The sequence below is a fragment of the Mirounga leonina genome, unplaced genomic scaffold (genome assembly GCF_011800145.1).
Source record: "Mirounga leonina isolate KUSES-001 unplaced genomic scaffold, KU_Mleo_1.0 Mir_107, whole genome shotgun sequence".
Classification (NCBI taxonomy): domain Eukaryota; kingdom Metazoa; phylum Chordata; class Mammalia; order Carnivora; family Phocidae; genus Mirounga; species Mirounga leonina.
In genome coordinates, this window is record NW_023270233.1 from 2,974,571 (window position 1) to 2,996,616 (window position 22,046).

At 35.1% G+C, this 22,046-nt stretch overlaps 1 protein-coding gene across 1 annotated transcript in view; it reads right to left on the bottom strand.

Annotated features, from left to right (window-relative positions):
- The window catches only part of LOC118018595 (catenin alpha-3-like), a 1,827,095-nt gene that overhangs the window by 1,281,163 nt on the left and 523,886 nt on the right, over positions 1-22,046 (bottom strand). The window contains exon 8 of the mRNA XM_035017231.1: positions 2,159-2,362. Within this exon, the coding sequence (XP_034873122.1) occupies positions 2,159-2,362 (204 nt within the window). The remainder of the gene's footprint in view (positions 1-2,158; positions 2,363-22,046) is intronic.

The window sequence follows — 22,046 nt, forward strand, 5'->3', positions numbered from 1 at the left end:
ATAATGCACCTGCTTAATGATTGCACCCAGGGCAGAATGCTCCCATCACTTCACCTTTGGTATGAATAGTTTTTAACCCAAAGTTGAAGAGAGCCATAAAACCACTTACGTGATATGTATTTATGATGCACAGGACCAACTTCAGGGGCATGTGATGGCACATAGGGTCCCATCCTCAGAAAGAAACCCCATGGTTTGCCTTTAATACTCTGCTATCACAGTCTTGAAATTTTTAACAATTTTATCTCTGAATTTGAGTATATTAGTGAAGTCTGATGGAGTAGAAGCATATGTCCTAGACTCACATTTAGTTCTGCCTTCCAGGTACAGGTCCTTAGCCACCTGCTCCCCCACCCAACAACTGCTGCCCCCTCCACTTCCGGTGACGGTCTTGGCACAAGGCAAAATGGGTCACAGTCATGGGGAAGGGCCACAGATACCTGTGAGGGTCTGCATGTTCCCACAAGTATCCCTATGTACTAGGGAACCAAACGTTAAACAGCAAATAAAAATCACCTTTCTCGGGTCAATCAAGACTGTGAAAAAGGAAAAAGAGTTATTTCCTCTGCTTTTGAACAAGAATACTTGCATTTTCATTTTGCATCAAGCTCCACAATTACATGGCCATCCCTGACTATGTATGTGGGTAACTATGCATGTGTATCTGTTTGCTTTTGCATCTAAAGGAATAAAACAACTTTATATCTGATAAAGTGAATTTACCTATAATTTTATAATTTATAGATAAAATAAACTTATATGTAATTGTATTTTTATCTATAAATATGAGAATAATAATTTTAATAGTTTACAGATCATGGGAGAAGGAAATCCAATACAATACTGTCTTTTGAGTTCCTTATAATTGATGAATTCCCTTAAAAAATCTTTAACTAAGAATATATTATATGCTCTCTGGGTTCATGCTTGCCTTATATAATTTTCTATTTCTTATGCTTTGTCATAATTTTCCATAAAAAATACTGGAAATTAAAAAAAGAATATATCATATGCTAAAAATGGAACTATTCTAGCTTCAGAAGCAGGACATGATGTTATAACATGTTCTTCTTATTAACAAAATCTGCTTTACAACTCTGATTTCTTGACAGGCAAGAGATTTTTGGTCAGGAGCCAAAGTCATCAAATATTAAGAGTATGGAGATACATCATATGTGCAGAAGGAGCCTTAAAACTCATTAACTAATTTTAGCACATTTCAATTATTCACATAAATTACTTATACTGAACAATCTTAAATCTTTAACCTCACACCCAAAAAGTCATATGCTTTGTAACTAATAAATTTCAAAATGTATCTTCATAATTCTTTAATTATTCCATTTGTAAGGCAGATGAGCAAAATATTTTATAAATATATTATTATTATATATTAAATATATATAAATCCTTTATTTTGTTTAGCTCTATTATTTAAGAGGCTTTATGATCAATAAATGCTTGACAATGTCTTCAAGGCAATGTCTTCTTTCTTCATTTTAAAAACAGCAATAAGATTTGAATGTAAGAACTGGCATAGATATTCCATAGATGGATATAAACATGTACATGTGAAATGAATATATCATATATGAAGACATATGAAATGAAACCAAAAGCACCTTGAAACAAATATTTTTGCATGTGTCTAAATTTAGACAGCATTTCTAATATTCCTAAGAGATAGTTAAAACTGCAAAAAAAATTATGACATTATGTCACGTGTGAAAAGGTTAGGAGCTAATGTTACAAACTACATAAGTTCCTTACACCTTCAAAAATAACCCCTGATCCCTTCAACACTGACTTTATCTAATACTGTCTAAATTTTTTTATTCACCAACGTAATCCCGAACAGTCTCCCTTTTCTTCATCTTCCTTTTATCCTTTAAATTGATGTCCAACTCCAGTTTCTTTTCTCCAATCTTGACTCCCTTCTTCAACTAATATTTAGATACTGCCTCAAAAAAAACAATTATATATTGTTGGATCCCATCCCTAGAAATTCCTATATCAATGCTGTATTCTGTGAGTAGAACCTACTCAGAAAGCCAAATATGTAAAATCATGTACTCATTTGTAATTTATCACAGTTGTACACAGAAAGAACATCAGCATATACCCAGTGCATGAGGTTGGCGGAAAACAAGTTACCTACATTGTTCATGTACTCTGAAAGCAGGTCCTGGAGAGCCTGGCGAATGGCATTGCATTCTGCAATAATCCGTTCCCGATGGAAATCTCTAGTGCATGAAGAGTCAGCCAATAGTGCAGCCCCACTGATAATGGCTTCAAGACGTTTCTCTAGTGATGGTCTAATTTCTTCCTCAGTCACTGTGAGTGGATCCAAGACAATTAAATTCTAAAGGAAGAATACATTTCAATAATTACAACTCCATTACATTCTGCTTTAAGAAAAATAAATATTATTTCGTTTTCACATTTAGAAATCAGATGTGATAATAAAGAGAATTTCATTTCCATGCATTACTCTATGTAATAATTATTATTCAAATAAGAGATAAAAATTGTGCAATTATGAGCATCAAGTCTAGTGTCAAACAAACCAGTATCCAAATCTTGCCTTTCCTATTCACAGATAGTGTGAGCTCAATCAAGTGTCTTATACACTCTGAACCTCACCTTCCTGATCTGTAAAATTGGAATATTAAAATGTTGCTTGTCTCATAAAACTATGTAGGAATTATATGAATGCTTAATACAGTGCATGGCACATATCAACTATTATTTACAATAGTCACCTTAATATGGATCTTCATTGTTTACATAATATTTTCACATATATCATCTCATTCTGACAACACTAAAAAAAGTTGGGCAGTAAAGATAGCTACACATTTCAACTGGTGATGAGTCAAGCTGAGGCTCTCTTGCCCAAGGTCACTGGGCAAATAAACCGTGATTTCAGACGAGTATCCAGATTGTATAATACCTAATTCAGCATTATTTTAATTATGCCTCACTGTAAATCATACACTCTAACCTCCAACACTAACATATCAAAGAGAATTCTGAACTTAATTATTTATTTAAAAAGTGAAAGTCTATCTTCCATTTGATCTATTATAACTTCTAGCTATTTCCCACTATTGGAACCTGGCATGGTATTTTTAATGTTTCTATCATATATAAGTCTTCAGGCAATAGAAGTCAAGATAATCTGTAGCCTATGATGAAAAGATGGAGGTTATGTGGCTCTAAGGGTTCTTTTATTAAAATATATCAAGAGAGGAAGCCTTTCCAAGATTTAAGCATAATGTGGTAATTGGAAAAAGAATTAGTATCAAATAAAAGCTCTCTGAAGAAACCTTAGCATAAAATGAAATCATATAATGATTTTCAAAATGTTGTGCATATGTGAGCAAAACGTACAAACACAAACACACAAACACACACAATGATCAGAGTGCCTAACCTTATATATATGTAAACACACATGCACAGAGGTGTACGTATATTGTGTGTATGTGTGTATCTTACATTGATCATTGTCCTATTACATTATGATAAATCTTTGGGGATCAAAAGTAGCATAAAATTTTTAAAACTACAATTCTATGCCAAGCTAGGAAGAGAAAATCATTACAGAAAGAGAAAACATTTCAAAACAACTAGAGAAAAAGAAAAATTAGTACTGTGTAATGTTCACATATAAAATACAACTAGAAATAGATCTTTTATAAAATTGGCTAAATGTCTTAAAATTTTTCAGAAGAATTCTTCCTTTCATGATTCTATTTCCTTCCTTTCTCCTCTGTTAATAAGTCTCTCCATTTTTCTCTTTCAGATGGACAAAAATGATAAAAAACAGGAAATTAATTTTACAAATATCAAATTTAACATTTTCTTTATCCAGTGCATAATCTTCTTGATTAGACAATAACTCTACCATAGGCTTGGCCATCCATCAAGGATTCATTTACATCTACTCTATCTCCTTATTTCATTTGCCATTTTACCATGGCCAGGGGTGCCTGAGTGCGGCAGAGCTCCCAGGTATTGGAGCAGGGAAGCCGGCTGCAGAGACGGAGCGGAGGTGTGGGTGCTCAGCTCGGGGTTGCCATAAACCGTGATCCACGGCACAGTCGGGCCACTGCTCTTCAACCAGGGGCCCAACAAGCGGCAGATCCAGGGAGACTCCCCTTCCTCCCCTGGAAGGAGCAGCACGAGAGTGCACCACAGGGATCTGCTGGGTTTGAAGACTCCATATGGGGTCATGAGCCAGAGATAGAAATGCTCGGTCACAGCCGGGTGAGCACAGAGTGCGGCCAGAGACCGGGAAGACGGGAGTGATTGACTGTTTTTCTCTGGTGGTTCACTGAGGAGTGGGGCCCTGAGTTCTCGGCTCCTCAGGAGAGTAAATTGGGAGGCCGCCATTTTCACTCTGGTCCTCCAAAGCTGTACGGAAAGCTGGCATGGAACAAGAGATACGGAGAGCAAAACCAAGCAGATTACTTAGCCCGGACCCAGCAAGGGCTGGGCAATTCCACCTCCGGCAAAGACATCTGAGAACCAATGCGACAGGCCCCACCCCCATAAGATCAGCAAGAATAGCCAGCCAAGACCAAGTTTACTGATCAATGAGAAGGGCAGAACTTCAGCGCTAGGGGAATACTGCACATAGAATTCATACTTTCTTTCCCATGATTCTTTAGTCTTTCTTTTTTTTTAAATTTTTTCCTTTTTTTTTTTTTTTGAATTTTTCTGTTTCCCTTTTTCAACCAACATCTTGTCAATTTCTTTTTTAAAAAATCTTTTTATTTTTCATTTTTACAGTCATATTCTATCCCTTCATAGTAGTTAACCTTATTTTTGGTATATATATAAATAAGTTGTTCTCTCCTTAAAATTTTGGGATACACTTTCTTCTAACAGACCAAAATATACCCTAAATCTCTAGTGTATGGCTTTATTCTAGTCTCCTGCCTGATCACATTCTCTCCCCCCTTTTTCTTAAATCTTCTTTCTTTTTTCAACCAACTTCTTATCAATTCCTTTTATAAAATCTTTTATAATTTTCATCTTACAATCATATTCCATCCCTTCATCATACTTACCATTATTTTTGTACATATATAAGTTTTTTTTCTTTCAAATTTTGGGAGTCACTTTCTTCTAACAGACTGAAATAAGCCCAAAATCTACTGTGTGGCACTGATCTATGCACCAGCCTGATCTTATTTGATCATATGCTGTTTTTTTGTTTGTTTGTTTGTTTTTATCTTTTTCTTTTTCTTTTTTCTTTCTTTCCCTTACTTTTCCCCCAGTTTCAGGACTCCTCTGATTTGCTTAGTGTATATTTTTCTGGGGTCGTTGTTACCCTGTTAGCATTTTGTTCTCTCATTCATCTATTCTCCTCTGGACAAAATGACAAGACAGAAAAAATCACCTCAAAAAAAAGAACAAGAGGCAGTACTGAATGCCAGGGAGCTAATCAATATGGACACTAGTAAGATGTTGGAACTAGAGTTCAGAATGATGATTTTAAAGATACTAGCTGGGCTTGCAAAAAGCATGGAAGTTATTAGAGAAACCCTTTCTGGAGAAGTAAAAGAACTAAAATCTAACCAAGTCAAAATCAAGGCGGCTATTAATGAGGTGCAATCAAAAATGGGGGCACTAACTGCTAGGATAAATGAGGCAGAAGAGAGAATTAGTGATATAGAAGACCAAATGATGGAAAATAAAGAAGCTGAGGAAAGGAAAGATAAACAACTACTGGATCATGAGGGCAGAATTCGAGAGATAAGCGATACCATAAGATGAAACAACGTGAGAATAATTGGGATCCCAGAAGAAGAAGAAAGAGAGAGAGGGGCAGAAGGTATATTGGAGCAAATTATAGCAGAGAACTTCCTTAATTTGGGGAAGGAAACAGGCATCAAAATCCAGGAGGCACAGAAAACCCCTCTCAAAATCAATAAAAATAGGTCAACACCCCAACATCTAATTGTAAAACTTACGGGACTCAGAGACAAAGAGAAAATCCTGAAAGCAGCTCGGGAGAAGAGATCTGTAACCTACAATGGTAGAAACATTAGACTGACAACAGACCTATTCACAGAGACCTGGCAGGCCAGAAAGGACTGGCAGGATCTATTCAGAGCACTAAATGAGAAAAATATGCAGCCAAGAATACTATATCCAGCTAGGCTGTCACTGAAAATAGAAGGAGAGATGAAAAGCTTCCAGGACAAACAAAAACTAAAGGAATTTGTAAACATGAAACCAGCCCTACAAGAAATATTGAAAAAGGTCCCCTAAGCAAAGAGAGAGCCTAAAAGTAACATAGACCAGAAAAGAACAGAGACAATATACAGTAACAGTCACCTTACAGGCAATACAATGGCATTAAATTCATATCTTTCAATAGTTATGCTGAATGTAAATGGGCTAAATGCCCCAATCAAAAGACACAGGCTATCATTGGATAAAAAAAACAAGACCCATCGATATGCTGTCTGCAAGAGACTCATTTTAGACTCAAAGACATATCCAGATTGAAAGTGAGGGGGTGGAAAACCATTTACCATGCTAATGGACACCAAAAGAAAGCTGGGGTGGCAATCCTTATATCAGACAAACTAGATTTTAAACCAAAAACTATAATAAGAGATGAGGAAGGACACTATATCCTACTTAAAGGATCTATCCAACAAGATCTAACAATTGTAAATATCTATGCCTCTAACATGAGAGCAGCCAATTATATAAGCCAATTAATAACAAAAGCAAAGAAACACATTGACAACAATACAATAATAGTAAGGGACTTTAACACCCCCCTCACTGAAATGGACAGGTCATCTAAGCAAAAGATCAACAAAGAAATAAAGACTTTAAATGACACATTGGACCAAATGGACTTCACAGATCTATTCAGAACATTCCATCCCAAAGCAAGAGAATACACATTCTCTCTAGTACCCATGGAACATTCTCCAGAATCGGTCACATCCTAGGTCATAAATCAGGTCTCAACCGGTACCAAAAGATTGGGATTATTCCCTGCCTATTTTCAGACCACAATGCTTTGAAACTAGAACTCAATCACAAGAGGAAAGTCGGACAGAAATCAAATACATGGAGGCTAAAGAGCATCCTACTAAAGAATGAATGGGTCAACCAGGAAATTAAAGAAGAATTAAAAAAAATTCACGGAAACAAATGAAAATGAAAACAACTGTTCAAAATCTTTGGGATGCAGCAAAGGCAGTCCTAAGAGGAAAGTATATAGCAATACAAGCCTTTCTCAAGAAACAAGAAAGGTCTCAAATACACAACCTAACCCTACACCTAAAAGAGCTGGAGAAAGAACAGCAAAAAAAGCCTAAACCCAGCAGGAGAAGAGAAATAATAAAGATCAGAGCAGAAATCAATGAAATAGAAACCAAAAGAACAGTAGAACAGATCAATGAAACTAGGAGCTGGTTCTTTGAAAGAATTAATAAGATTGATAAACCCCTGGCCAGACTTATCAAAAAGAAAAGAGAAATGACCCAAATAAATAAAATCATGAATGAAAGAGGAGAGATCACAACCAACACCAAAGAAATACAAACAATTATAGGAACATATTATGAGCAACTATATGTCAAAAATTAGATAATCTGGAAGAAATAGATGCATTCCTAGAGAGGCAAAGAATCTGTACTAAAAAATTATAAAATGCTCATGAAAGAAATTGAGGAAGACACGAAGAAATGTTAAAATGTTCCATGCTCATGGATTGGAAGAACAAATATTGTGAAGATCTCAATGCTACCTAGAGCAATCTACACATTCAAAGCAATCCCGATCAAAATACCATCCACTTTTTTCAAAGAAATGGAACAAATAATCCTAAAATTTGTATGGAACCAGAAAAGACCCCGAATAGCCAGAAGAACGTTGAAAAAGAAAAGCAAAGCTGGTGGCATCACAAATCCGGACTTCAAGCTCTATTACAAAGCTGTCATCATCAAGACAGTATGGTACTGACACAAAAACAGACACATAGATCAATGGAACAGAATAGAGAGCCCAGAAATGGACCCTCAACTCTATGGTCAACTCATCTTCAACAAAGCAGGAAAAAATGTCCAATGGAAAAAAGACAGTCTCTTCAACAAATGGTGTTGGGACAATTGGACAGCCACATGCAGATGAATGAAACTGAACCATTTCCTTACACCACACACAAAAATAGACTCCAAATGATTGAAAGACCTCAATGTGAGACAGGAGTCCATCAAAATCCTAAAGGAGAGCACAGGCAGCAACCTCTTCAACCTAAGCCACAGCAACTTCTTCCTAGAAACATCACCAAAGGCAAGGGAAGCAAGGGCAAAAATGAACTATTGGGACTTCATCAAGATAAAAAGCTTTTGCAAAGCAAAGGAAACAGTCAAGAAAACCAAAAGACAACCGACAGAATGGGAGAAGATATTTGCAAATGACATATCATATAAAAGGCTAGTATCCAAAATCTATAAAGAACTTCTTAAACTCAACACCCAAAGAACAAATGATCCAATCAAGAAATGGGCAGAAGACATGAACAGACATTTTTCCAAAGAAGACATCCAAATGGCCAACAGACACATGAAAAAGTGCTCAACATCGCTCGGCATCAGGGAAATCCAAAGCAAAACCTCAATGAGATACCACCTCACACCAGTCAGAATGGCTAAAATTAACAAGTCAGGAAACGACAGATGTTGGCGGGGATGCGGAGAAAGGGGAACCCTCCTACACTGTTGGTGGGAATGCAAGCTGGTGCAACCACTCTGGAAAACAGTATGGAGGTTCCTCAAAAAGGTGAAAATAGAGCTACCCTAGGACCCAGCAATTGCACTACTGGGTATTTACCCCAAAGATACAAATGTAGGGATCCAAAATGATACATGCACCCCGATGTTTATAGCAGCAATGTCCACAATAGCCAAACTGTGGAAAGAGCCAAGATGTCCATCAACAGATGAATGGATAAAGAAGAGGTGGTATATATATATACAATGGAATATTATGCAGCCATCAAAAGGAATGAGATCTTGTCATTTGCAATGATGTGGATGGAACTGGAGGGTATTATGCTGAGCGAAATAAGTCAATCAGAGAAAGACATGTATCATATGATCTCACTGATATGAGGAATTCTTAATCTCAGGAAACAAACTGAGGGTTGCTGGAGTGGTGAGGGGTGGGAGGGATGGGGTGGCTGGGTGATAGACATTGGGGAGGGTATGTGCTATGGTGAGCACTGTGAATGGTGTAAGACTGTTGAATCACAGACCTGTACCTCCGAAACAAATAATACATTATATGTTAAAAAAAAAAAAAAAAGAAGAAGGAGATAGCAGGAAGGGAAAAATGAAGGGGGGAGATCGGAGGGGGAGAAGAATCATGAGAGACTATGGACTCTGAGAAACAAACTGAGGGTTCCAGAGGGAAGGGGGTGGGGGGATGGGTTAGCCTGGTGATGGGTATTAAAGAGGGCACGTACTACTGCATGGAACACTAGGTGTTATACAAACAATGAATCATGGAACACTACATCAAAAACTAATGATGTAATATATGGTGATTAACATAACATAATAAAAATAAATAAATAAATTCAGAATACTCTAACTCTGTAATGATGATGGATAAATCACTTGTAACTGTAGTTTAACAGTTAAAAAATATTAAAAATAGCTAAAGCTACAAAAATTTGCTAATGAACACAACATAAAAAGATGTAAATTGTAACAGGAATAACAAAAAATGTGGGGAAGGATAAAAGTACACAGTTTGGGGGGAGACTGGGTGGCTCAGTCAGTTAAGCATTCAACTCTTGACTTCAGCTCAGGTCATGATCTCAAGATTGTGGGATGGAGCCTGCATCAGGCTCTGCACTCTGCAGACTTAGGGAATCTACTTGAGATTCTCTCACCCTCTCTCTCTGCCCCTCCCCCCACTCACTCTCTCTCTAATAAATAAATAAATCTTTTTTTAAAAGTATATGGCTTTTGTATGCAATCAAAGTTAAGTTGTTATCAGTTTAAAATAAACTGTTATTATTATAAAATGTGTTATTTAAGTCTCATGGTAACCATAAAAAATCCTGCAGTGGCTGAGTGGCTCAGTCAGTTAGGTGTCTGACTTTTGATTTCAGCTCAGGTCATGATCTCAGGGTCATGGGATCGAGGCCTGTATCAGACTCCAGGCTCAGCAGAGAGTCTGCTTGAGGATTCTTTCCCTTTCCCCCACCCCTCACCCTGCTGATGCCCTCTCTCTCTTTCTCTCTCTCTGAAATAAATAAATAAATTTAAAAAAAAAAAACATAGGGCGCCTGGGTGGCTCAGTTGGTTAAGCGACTGCCTTCAGCTCAGGTCATGATCCTGGAGTCCCGGGATCGCGTCCCGCATCGGGCTCCCTGCTCGGCAGGGAGTCTGCTTCTCCCTCTGACCCTCCCCCCTCTCCTGCTCTCTCTCTCTCATTCTCTCTCTCTCAAATAAATAAAATCTTAAGAAAAAAAACATAATCCTATTGTGGATACACAAAAGATAAAGATAAAGGAATCAAAGCATACTACTACAAAAAAACAAATCACATTACAAAGGAAGGTAAGAAGAAAGGAAGAAAGAAACAAAGGAACTGCAAAATAGAAAAAAAATTGGCAATAGTAAGTCCTTACCTATCAATAATTACTTTAAATATAAGTGAATTAAATTTTCCACTCAAAAGACACATAGTGGCTAAATAGATATTAAAAAAAAACAAAACAAAACCCTACATGCTGCCTAAAAGAGACTTATGTTAGCTTTAAAAAGACATTCCATGAAAAGGGTAATCAAAAGAGAGCAGAGATGGCTATATTTATATCAGATAAAATAGTTTTTACATCAAAATCTGTCATGATACAAAGAAGAGTATTATATAATGAAAGGGGCCAAGTAATCAAGAGGATATAACAATTATAAATATATATGCACCCAACATCAGAGCACTTAAATACATAATGCAATTATTAACAGATCTGAAGGAAGAAATAGACAACAATAAAATAACAGCACAGGAGTTCAATATCCCACTTTTAGCAATGGACAGATCAACCAGACAGAAAATCAATACGAAAACATTGGACTTAAACTACATGGTAGGTCAGATGAACCTAATAGACATACAAAACATGGCAGCCAATAGCATCAGAACATACATTCAAGTGCACATAGAACATTCTCTAGGATAGATCATATGTTAATCCATAAAACTAGTCTTAACAAATTTAACACGTAAATTTAAATTTATCTTTTCAACCCACATGGTATGTGATATGAAACTAGAAATTAATAATAGGAGGAAATTTGAAAATTCACAAATATATTGAAATAACAGATTCTTGCACAACCATTGGGTCAAGAAAATTAAAGAGAAATCAAAAAATATCTTAAAACCAATGAAAATGGAAACATAACATACCAAAACTTATGAGATGCAGCAAAAGCAGTTTTAAGAGGAAAGTTAATAGTGATAAATGCCTACATCAATTTAAAAAAAAGAAGATCTCAAACAACTTGACTTTATATCTCAAGGAACTAGAAGAATAAACCAAGCCCAAAGTTAGCACAGGGAAGAAAAAATAAAGATGAGAGAAAAACAGAGAAAGAAAAGAGAGAAAAAAAGAAAAGAAAAGAAAAGAAAGAAAGGAGAGGAGAGGAGAGGAGAGGAGAGGAGAAGGGAAGGGAAGGGAAGGGAAGGGAAGGGAAGGGAAGGGAAGGGAAAGGAAGGGAAAGGAAAAGGAAAAGGAAAAGGAAAGGAAGAAAATCAACAAAACAAAGATTGGTTTCATAAAAAGATAAACCAAATTGACAAACTTTTAGCTGGATTAACTTTTTAAAAGTCCCAAATAATTATTTTAAAAACTGGAAACATTACAATTGATACCACAGAAATTACAAAGGATCATAAGAGATTACTATAAACAATTATATGGGGGCACCTGGGTGGCTCAGTAGTTAAGCATCTGCCTTCAGCTCAGGTCATGAGCCTAGGGTCCTGGGATCAAGCCCCACAGCGGGCTCCCTGTTTGGTGGGAAGCCTGCTTCTCCCTCTCCCATTCCCCCTGCTTGCGTTCCCTCTCTCACTGTGTCTCTCTCTGTCAAATAAACAAATAAAAACTTAAAAAAAATATATATGGCAGCAGACTGGATAACCTAGAAGAAATGAGTAAATTACTAGAAACATACAGGCTACCAAGAATAAATCATGAAGAAATAGAAAATCTGAACAGATCAAGACTAATCAATAATTAAAAATCACCCAACAAAGAAAACACAAGACCAAATGCTCTTCTAGTGAATTCTACCAAACATTTAAAAAAAAAAATAATACCAATCCTCCCCAAACTTTTCCAAAAATTTGAAGAGGAGGGAACACTCCCAAACTCATTTTGAAGCCAGCATAACACTGATATCAAAGAAAAGTAGAGGCCTATATCCCTGATGAATAGAGATGCAGAAATCCTCAACAAAATCCTATCAAACTGAATCAAGAGCATATTTAAAAGATCATACACCATGACCAAGTGGGATTTATCCTGGATGCAAGGATGGTACAACATATGCAAATCAATAAGTGTGATATACCACATTATCAAAAGAAAGATTAAAAATCATATGATCATCTAAATAGACACAGAAAAAGCATTTGACACAATTCAATAGTCTTTATGATAAAAACTGTCAACCAATAGGTATAGAAGGATTGTACATCATCACAGTAAAGACCATATATGACCAGCCCACTGTTATCAGATTAAATAATAAAAAGCTGAAAGCTTTTCCTCTAAGACAAGAAACAAGACAAGCATGACCACTCTTTCCACTTTTATTCAGCATAGTACTGGAAGTCTTAGGTACAGTAATTGGACAAGAAAAAAAAAAGACTCATCCAAATTGGAAGAAGTAAAATTGTTTCTGTTTGAAGATGACATGACCCTATATATAAAAGAACTCTAGGGGCGCCTGGGTGGCTCAGTCAGTTAAGCGGCTGCCTTCCGCTCGGGCTCCATGTTCGTTAAGGAGCCTACTTCTCCCTCTCCCTCAGCTGCTCCTCTACTTGTGTTCTCTCTCTCTCTGTCAAATAAATAAAATCATTAAAAAAAAAAATCTCTAAAGATACCACCAAGAACTTTTAAAACTAAAAGCATATTTACTAAAGTTACAGGATAAAAATCAACATACAGAAATCAGTTGCATTTCTACACACTAAAAATGAACTATTAAAAAAAATTATAGAAAACAATCTCATTTGAAAAAGCACCCAGAACAAAATACTTGGGCACCTGGGTGGCTCAGCTGGTTTGGCATCTGCCTTCGGCTCAGGTCATGATCCCGGAGTCCTGGGATCAAGTCCCACATCAGGCTCCCAGCTCAGCAGGGAGCCTGCTTCTCCTTCTGACCCTCTCCCCTCACATGCTGTTTCTCACTCTCTCTCTCTTAAATAAATAAATAAATAAAATCTTGGGAAAAAAAAAAACAAAATACTTAAGAATAATTTAGCAAAGGAGATGACAGATCTGTATACTGACATTATAAAGCATTAATAAATTGAATAAAATAATAAATAAGCAAATATGAAAGGATATCTTATGTTCACAGACTGAAGACTCATATTGCTAAAATGTCCAGATACAACCCATGTAATCTACCAAGTCAATGTAATCCCTATCAAAATTCCAATGGCATTTTTCACAGAAATTGAAAAAAACAATTCCACAATTCATATAGAACCACAAAAGACCCCCAATAGTCAAAAGTTTTGAGCAAGAAGGACAAAATTGGAAGCATCACTCTTCCTAATTTCAAACTGTATAACAAAGCTTCAGTAATCAAAACAGTATGATACTGGCATAAAAGTAGCCACATAGATACGGAACAGAAATAGAGAGCCCAGAAATAAACCCATACATATACATTCAACTAATCTTCAGGAAGGATGCCAAGAACACACAATGTGGAAAATATTGTCTCTTCAATAAATGGTGCTGGGACAACTGGATAATTGCATGCAAAAGGATGAAACTGAATGCTTATATTATACCATAAACAAAAATCAATTTAAGAGGAATTAAAAACTTAAATGTAAAACTTGAAAGTGTAAAACTCCTAAAAGCAAATATAGGGGGAAAGTTCCTTCATGTGGCTCTTGGTAATGCTTCTTTGGATATGAATGGCAATGAAAGCAAAAACAGACAATTGGGATTACATCAAACTAAAGAATTTTTGCACATCAAAAGAAACAATCAACAAAATGAAAAACAACATACAGGATGGGAGAAAATACTTGCAAATTGTATATGTGATAATGGGTTGACATCCAAATTATATAAAGAACTCTTGCAACTCAATAGCAAAAACAAAAAACAAACAAACACTTCAATTAAAAAAATGGACAAAGGACTGAATAGATATTTCTCAAAAGAAGACGTACAAATGGACATTAGGTATACGTAAAAGTGCTCAACATCATTAATCATTAGGGAAATATAAATCAAAACCACAAAGAGCTATCACTTCACACTTTTTAGAATGTCCATTATTAAAATATAAATACATAAAATTACACATATATGGCAAGTGTTGGTGAGGATGTGGAGAAAAGGGAATCCTTGTGTATTGTTAGTGGGGATACAAATTGGTACAGCCATTATAGAACACGTATGGAATTCCCTCAGAAAATGAAAAATAGAACTACCATATGATCCACCAACCCTACTCTGTCTATTTACCTACAGGAATTGAAATCAGGACCTCAGATACCTGCAATCCCATGTTCATTGCAACATTATTCATAATAGTCAAGAATATGGACTACATGTCAATCAGTAGATAACTGATAAAGAAAATGTGGAATATATGTACAAAAAAATATTATTCAGCCTTAAAAAAGAAAAAAATCCTGCCATTTGTAACAACATGGACCTGGTGGACAATATGCTAAATGAAATGAGCCAGACACAGAAAAACAAACATTTTATTACCTCACTTATACTTGGAATCTAAAATAGTCAAACTCATAGAAGCAAAGAGTAAAACAGTGGTTTTCAGAGACTGGTGGGAGGGGAAAAAGGGGAGGTGATGGTCAAAGGGTACAAATTTTCAGTTATGCAAGATAAATTTTGCAGATCTACTATATAGCACAGTACCTGTAGTTAACAAAACTATATTGTATACTTAAATTTTGCTAAGAGGATAGATCTCATGTTAAGTGTTCTCAGCACAAAATAATAATAAGGTTGATGATGATGAAAAAGAAGAAGGTGGGAGTAAACTGGGTGGTGATGAATATGTTTATGGTCTTGATAGTAATCATTGTTTCCCAAGTGTACACTTACCACCAAAATCATCTAGCTATATATATTAAATATGTTCAACTTTTTACATGTCAATCATACCTCAGTAAGGTGGTTTATTTAAAAAAGCTCATCTTTTAATTAAAAAAAAGAATTATCTGTCCTGAAAAGTATAGCAGTGTGTTGAAATATTCTCTCAGTACATTTTTGTGGCATTAATTCTATGAAAGATAAACAAGAGCTCACTCTATTGAACATAGAAAATATTTTCCCTTTCTTCTAGGATTTGCTCAATATATACTTACCTCTCTCACACTCTGCTGACAAGATGTTTTTTTGTTTCTTTTTTTTTTTCCAGAAAAGAGCCCTAACCCCATTGTCTTCTAGTAGATTGCTTCTATTTAGGAGGTGGTATAGCTTAGAGATTATGAGACCAGGTATAACTCATGGGAGCAGTTAGCCTGGGTTTGAATCCTGGCTCATTAGCTATGAGTAAATTTAACCATGTTGTTATCAGCCTTCATATTCTCATCTCTTTCATCATATCTTGTAAGTTCTTTGGTTAGGGAATTTGATTCCTCATTTTTCTTCATACTACTCAGAATTGAAGACTCTAAAGTAACTTGTACAAGATTACTCAGCTAGTAGGTAGCAGAAGCAAGATTCTGTCCAGTCTATTTCCAATTCCATGTTATAACTACTATGCAATTCTGCTTTCATTGTTTCATTTAATCATCACCAACCTCCTCGTGAGGTATTATTAATTTATAAATGTTAAAACTGAAGGTAAGCAAGATTATGTAATTTATCTAATAATACTCTTAAAAGAGAAGATTTATAATACTACTCTAACTTTATAAAACTTCCAATCCACGTAATTTCCTACTACTCTGGGGAAGCTGAGATTCAACCACCTGGTATACAACTCCACTCACTTCTCTCTCAACACACTTTTCATCCATTTTTTTTCTCATCTGTCTTCAGGATAATCTTTCTCCCTCTCTCTCTCCCTCTCTCCCCCACTCTTTTCCTCTCCCCCTCTCTCCTCTCCATCTCCTTTTCAAGACCAATTTTCTGTGCTCTGATCTCAAGCTTCAAGTTACCTTTGATTATTCCTTCCTTACATTTTCAGTCCCTCTTCTGAGCCTACTATGATATTAGCTACTGTGCTAGGGATTGGTAATGGAATAGAGAGAATCCTTGCCCTCCTCAAAGGGCTCATGGCCTAAAGGAACTGACAAATATTAACTAAATAATTACAGAAACATATAACTACAATGTGGATGTGTGGTATAAATAAAAAGAATTGAAAGTTAAGAATAGGTTGGTCAGGCATAACACTGGGCAACTGGGTGCAGATCAAGACAACTAAAGGCAATGCAGCCAAGTAAGCTCCAGGGAATTCACAGGATTCTCAGGGAGGGCTTTGGATTTCCACAGAACACAACATTGAAAGTTTAGAGGTAACCATATCCAGATCTTATCTTACCAGGTCTTCAGTAGGCATCAGAGTTATAATTATATGGAACTTAGAGCAAGAGGTAGAAGACTGTGATATCTGAAAATAAGCCAAAGGGAAGAGATGGACTTTACCCCTAAAATAATAAGCTAAAGCACCCAGTCTGAAATTGAGTAAGACACAGAAAACTGCCTGAAAGGCAGAGAAGAGGTCCATGCAATCAGAAAGAAAATATATATTGAGTTTATCTATAGGAGTATAGTAAAATCAGAACCTGCAAAAGAATGATCAAAATTAAATTGCAAAATCTTTGGCACACTCATATGTATTTTAAAAATTTATAAAAGAGGTATATGACCCATAGACTGAGAGTGTGATAACCAGCCCAAATAATGATACAGGGAATGACTTAAATGTATAAATCTTTCAATGGAGTAGCTATAGTTTAAATCAACATTGCTGATCATTTTTCTTTTTCTTTGCTACCTAAAACCTATCTTTCAGGAAAGAACATATAATATAAGGTTATTTTAGTCAATATGAGTTATGGTGAGAGAAAACTCTGTGGCCTTGAGAAACAGAAATAAATGCTAGCTTTTGAGAATATTGAGATCATCACTCTATATGTATTTGAAAGTAAACAATGACGAGGTGAATCCATATAAAATAAGTTGGAAAGATTGCCAGAATATATTGTAGAATAAAAAACAAAAGTTGTAGATGATATGTACAATCACATCATATATATTAAAAAAACAAGCACACCATACTTTAGATTTCCCCTGAGAACACATAAATATATTAAAGCCTAGTAAAAGGTCTAAAGGAAACACACCAATGCCATAGCACTTGTTATCTCTGAAAAGAATCCAGACTGGGGTGGTGGACAATGTTTTAATTTTTTGATAATAGCCTAATTGTGTATTACTTATAAAACTATATGCTAATCAAAAATTCAAATTCTTAATTTTTGTTAAAAAATGACAATTATTAATCAAACATTTATTATTCTATTAGATTTTAAATATCAACCAAATAATTATTTTGGAATTGTAATAGAAAAAATAATCTTTCCTTTCTTTACCAGAATTAAGTGTGATATTAAGTTTTCATATTAATTAGTTTGAAGGATTTCAACTAAAGCTATGTTGGGTTTCATATTACAAATATATTTGATTAATATATGTCTTTTCAAAAATAAAGACATATGACCTTAAGTACACCAGGGCTATCTTTTTATTTTTTTTTTTAATTTTTATTTAAATTCCAGTTTCAGGTGTACAATTCAGTGATTCATCATTTACATACAACACCCAGTGCTCATCACAAGTGCACTCCTTAATCCCCATTACCTACTTAATCCATCCTCCACCCCCACCTTTCCCCTGGTAACCATCAGTTTGTTTTCTACAGGGCTCTCTTTTTTAGTGGAGCTTTGGAATAAAAAAAACAAAAAACAAAAAAAACACGAGTGTTAAACTTGACCTTCCACTCACATTAAGAAAGTGGTTTAAACTGCATAAACCTTTATTTTGTTCCTTTTAGAGTGGGGGAAATAAAACCTACACCCATCATACTGGATTGGATTTAATGTAGCTTTATAATATATTTTAATAATTGGTGGAACAAATCCCACATCATAGTTTCCTTGCTAATACTACTTTTACTTTTATATGTACTACAACCTATTCCTGATGAACAGAAGGAAGCTACACTTCCTAAAACAGAATATTCTATATACTACAGATATGTATCAAAAAGTTATTCTTTCTGCAAATATTTATTAATCATCTAACATACTTCAGATTCTGAGCTAGGCTTTGGCCATGCCTTACCAGGAATATAGGAAGTTCTAAAAAAATCTTAAACAAGCTAAAGCATAAAATCAATAAGGTTGGAAAAAGTTTTCTGTATTTTAATAAACATGATGTAATAAACCCTATTCATCATTCACACACTCTATATTCTATGATGAGATTGGTCCGATTTATATTGAAAACAATAAAAATCTTACACCTATTCTCCAAAGTGAAATTGCCTATCAAAAGAGATGTAGCTATGATTATAATCAAGTACCAACATTCTTCACAAAACCACATGCAAGTGTTTCAAGTTGGGAGCAGCAGAAATAATAACCACATAGCAGAAATAATGTTCCTCAAGCAACTACATTATCAATCTTCAGAGTGAGTGATAAAAATGGAACAAAATTTCTCCTTATGATTACCAACAGAAAATGCTATTGAGAGAACTCACAGGCTCTCCTTTGTCTAGAATATCCATTATTTTAGTGCATTTCCATTTAATGAAACTGAAGAATGGAAGCTTTAGATATAAAAATTGTAAAAGAAGGCAAAATGTAAGAAATAAACTATAAATTAGCAAAATGATCAACAAATATCATCTGTTATGGTAAATTAGTGTAAGTTATACACACAAAGTGAATAGCTATATTAAATAAAAATGCAAATAATTAACATTCTGTTATGGATTAATATAAAAGAAAATATTTTAGAAAGACCTTCTATATACTTATAAATTAAATTAGGTATATACAGACTACCTTAAAATTTTTCCTCTAAATGATGAGTGCAGACCATTTAAATAGCCCAGTGAATATTATGAGAGTGGTTTTACCAGAACACCAATAAAAATTTCAGTCATCTAATTCATTTTGAATAAACCTGAGTTTATTCAAAAATAAAATAAACTTTCAAGAATTCTTCTATTTTCAAGACCTCTTTTTAAAAGAACTATAAAATTCCAAGAAGATGTGATTTTGTTGTAATATTGAATATAATACTGCATGAATCTTAGTCTATTCTTACCAGAATATTGCTGAATGAGGCAATATATTGTAATGAAGGAGCCAGTTATGTCTTTGTTATTGATTATCTACTTGGAAACATGTGTTTACATGTTTGTCATCTCTACTTATGGCCTGTTTTTAAACCATGTGTAAAAAAATTCTACAAATATATCAGCAATGATGATTCATTTATTCTGTTCACAATGAACTTAGAGAAAATACAGATAGTTTTTATATGCAATAATATTGTCACTAAAAATATACCATATGCTCCAATATTTTTAAGTAGCATTAATTCTTAATTTTCTCAGTAATTTCATATGTGTTCTACCTTCTATGTTCATGCGTTCTACTGATTGCAACCTAACTGAATACAGACCTGCAAAATTCAAGCAAACATTTGGATACTTATTGCCATTTCCAACGTTTATGTGAGTTGTTATGCCTGTAGAGTTCTCCCAGAAAGCAACTCACTGACAAAGGAGAGAAGGGGTACACAGGGGGAAACTGGAAAAAATAAGTAATCCCATTTGTGCTCTATTTCTATTTGATTCTACCTTCTACTTCTGTCTATAATTATGTCCTTTGGGAAAAATAGCATGTTAAGTATAAGCCCTGGATTCACGGATGGATTGTGCATAGTAGAACATAGAAAAAAAGAGTAGCCAATGCAGCACAGTCATACCTAGTAACAGTAAAACTCTCAAAGTCACATCTGCCCTAGAATCCCTTGAAAAATTGTGAGTGGGAATGTGACTGTTAGGTGATGACAATTCCTCAATAATAGCATCCTTCAGATGCTCTTGATACGGTCCCTAACTCCTTCCTCATGTTCTCTAGAATATAACTATTTAGAGACTTGGGGGGTAATATTCTGAATATTATTACAAACGACTAGAGATGTTCTTGGCATGAAAAGAGTTAAGAATCTGGTATTTTTCTGGAGTTGAATATACAGTTAAATATAAATTAACTCAAACATTTCTAAGTAATTTTCTAGTTACCTGGGCTACAAAAAAAAAATTGTTCAAGTCACTGTGTTTGAAAACCTGTATTTAGAATGTATTAACCTATAAGTGCCACAAAATTATCTTTCTGGATTCTCCATAAAGACTATATAGTCTTGATAAGAAGTTGGGATGAAACTGTATTGACTCCAAAGTATACTCTAGAGTGGTATCCAAAAGAACCTTCTGTGATGATGAAAATTTTCTCTATCTACAAAGGCCAATACAATAGCCACTAGCTACATGTAGCCATTAAACACTTAAAATATAGCTAATGCAACTAAGGAACTAAATTTTAACTTTTATTTAATTGCAAATGATTTAACTGCAAATTCAAGTAACTACACTTGACAAGTGGCTACTACAATGGACAATACAGCTCCAGAAATTGGTTTTCATTTTATTTTCCACATAAGATTCTTTTTTTTTTTTTTTATGATATCCTCTTGGCTGGGTTTCACTAGATAAAAGACAGTGATGCAGGTAGAAGAGATCAGTATCTCTGTACTACCACTTGTTGCTTAGAAAAACTCTCCTACAACAAAGAACCACCATTGGTGCCTATATCTATATCAAAAGTGATTGACTGATTGTGATTAAAGGCACTATTTCCCTCAACTGGCAGGTTACTTTGGAGAAAGCACTGGAGGAGGACAGCATTATAACCTGTCAGTCATTAAGGCCTTATTTTATCAAGTCCTTTTCCCTTATGACTAATTGGGAATAAGTTAGTTAAAGTAAGAAAAAGAGACAGCTCCAGATAACATGAATCACAGTGTGAAAGGGCAGGAAGCAAGGTTTGGGTGACACTTACCCAGTATTGGGTACTGGTGGGAAAAGAGAGAACAGATACCCTGAGAAAAAAGAATTCTGAAAGGAAAGATGGAGAGGACCACCAAAGAGAACATTCACCTATTCCACAGTTTAATCCATGTTGCTCCATTTAAATCCTTCTCTTTTTTTTAGTCAAAAAGAATAGTTCCAGTGCTATTCATAATAGGGTGTACATGTGTCACTGGAAAGGTCAGTCTCTGGTTTAATGTCTTTTCCAAATTAAGAATACCTGTAAAAAAAAAATCAACTGATTATGTACTTACTGCTGTTTAGATCTTTTTGCTTTACTAATTACATAATGACATACTCAGAAGTTGGTCAGAAAAATGTTAAACCAGGATCATTCATCTGCTATTCAGTGGTCACTTGGGAGATTTTACCAAAGGGCTTTATTTTTTATCTTGGTGCTTAATCAATCTAATTTAGATTTTTAATTCTATTAAGGCAAAAAAATATGTGAAATACAAGGAGGAGGAGGAGGAGAGGAGAAAGGGAGGGAAGGGAGATGCAAAGAAGGCAAAGGGGGAGGAAGATTGAGGGGAAAGGATGGGAGGGAAGTTGAGGAGGGAACTGAGAAAAAAGGAGAGGGGGGAAGGG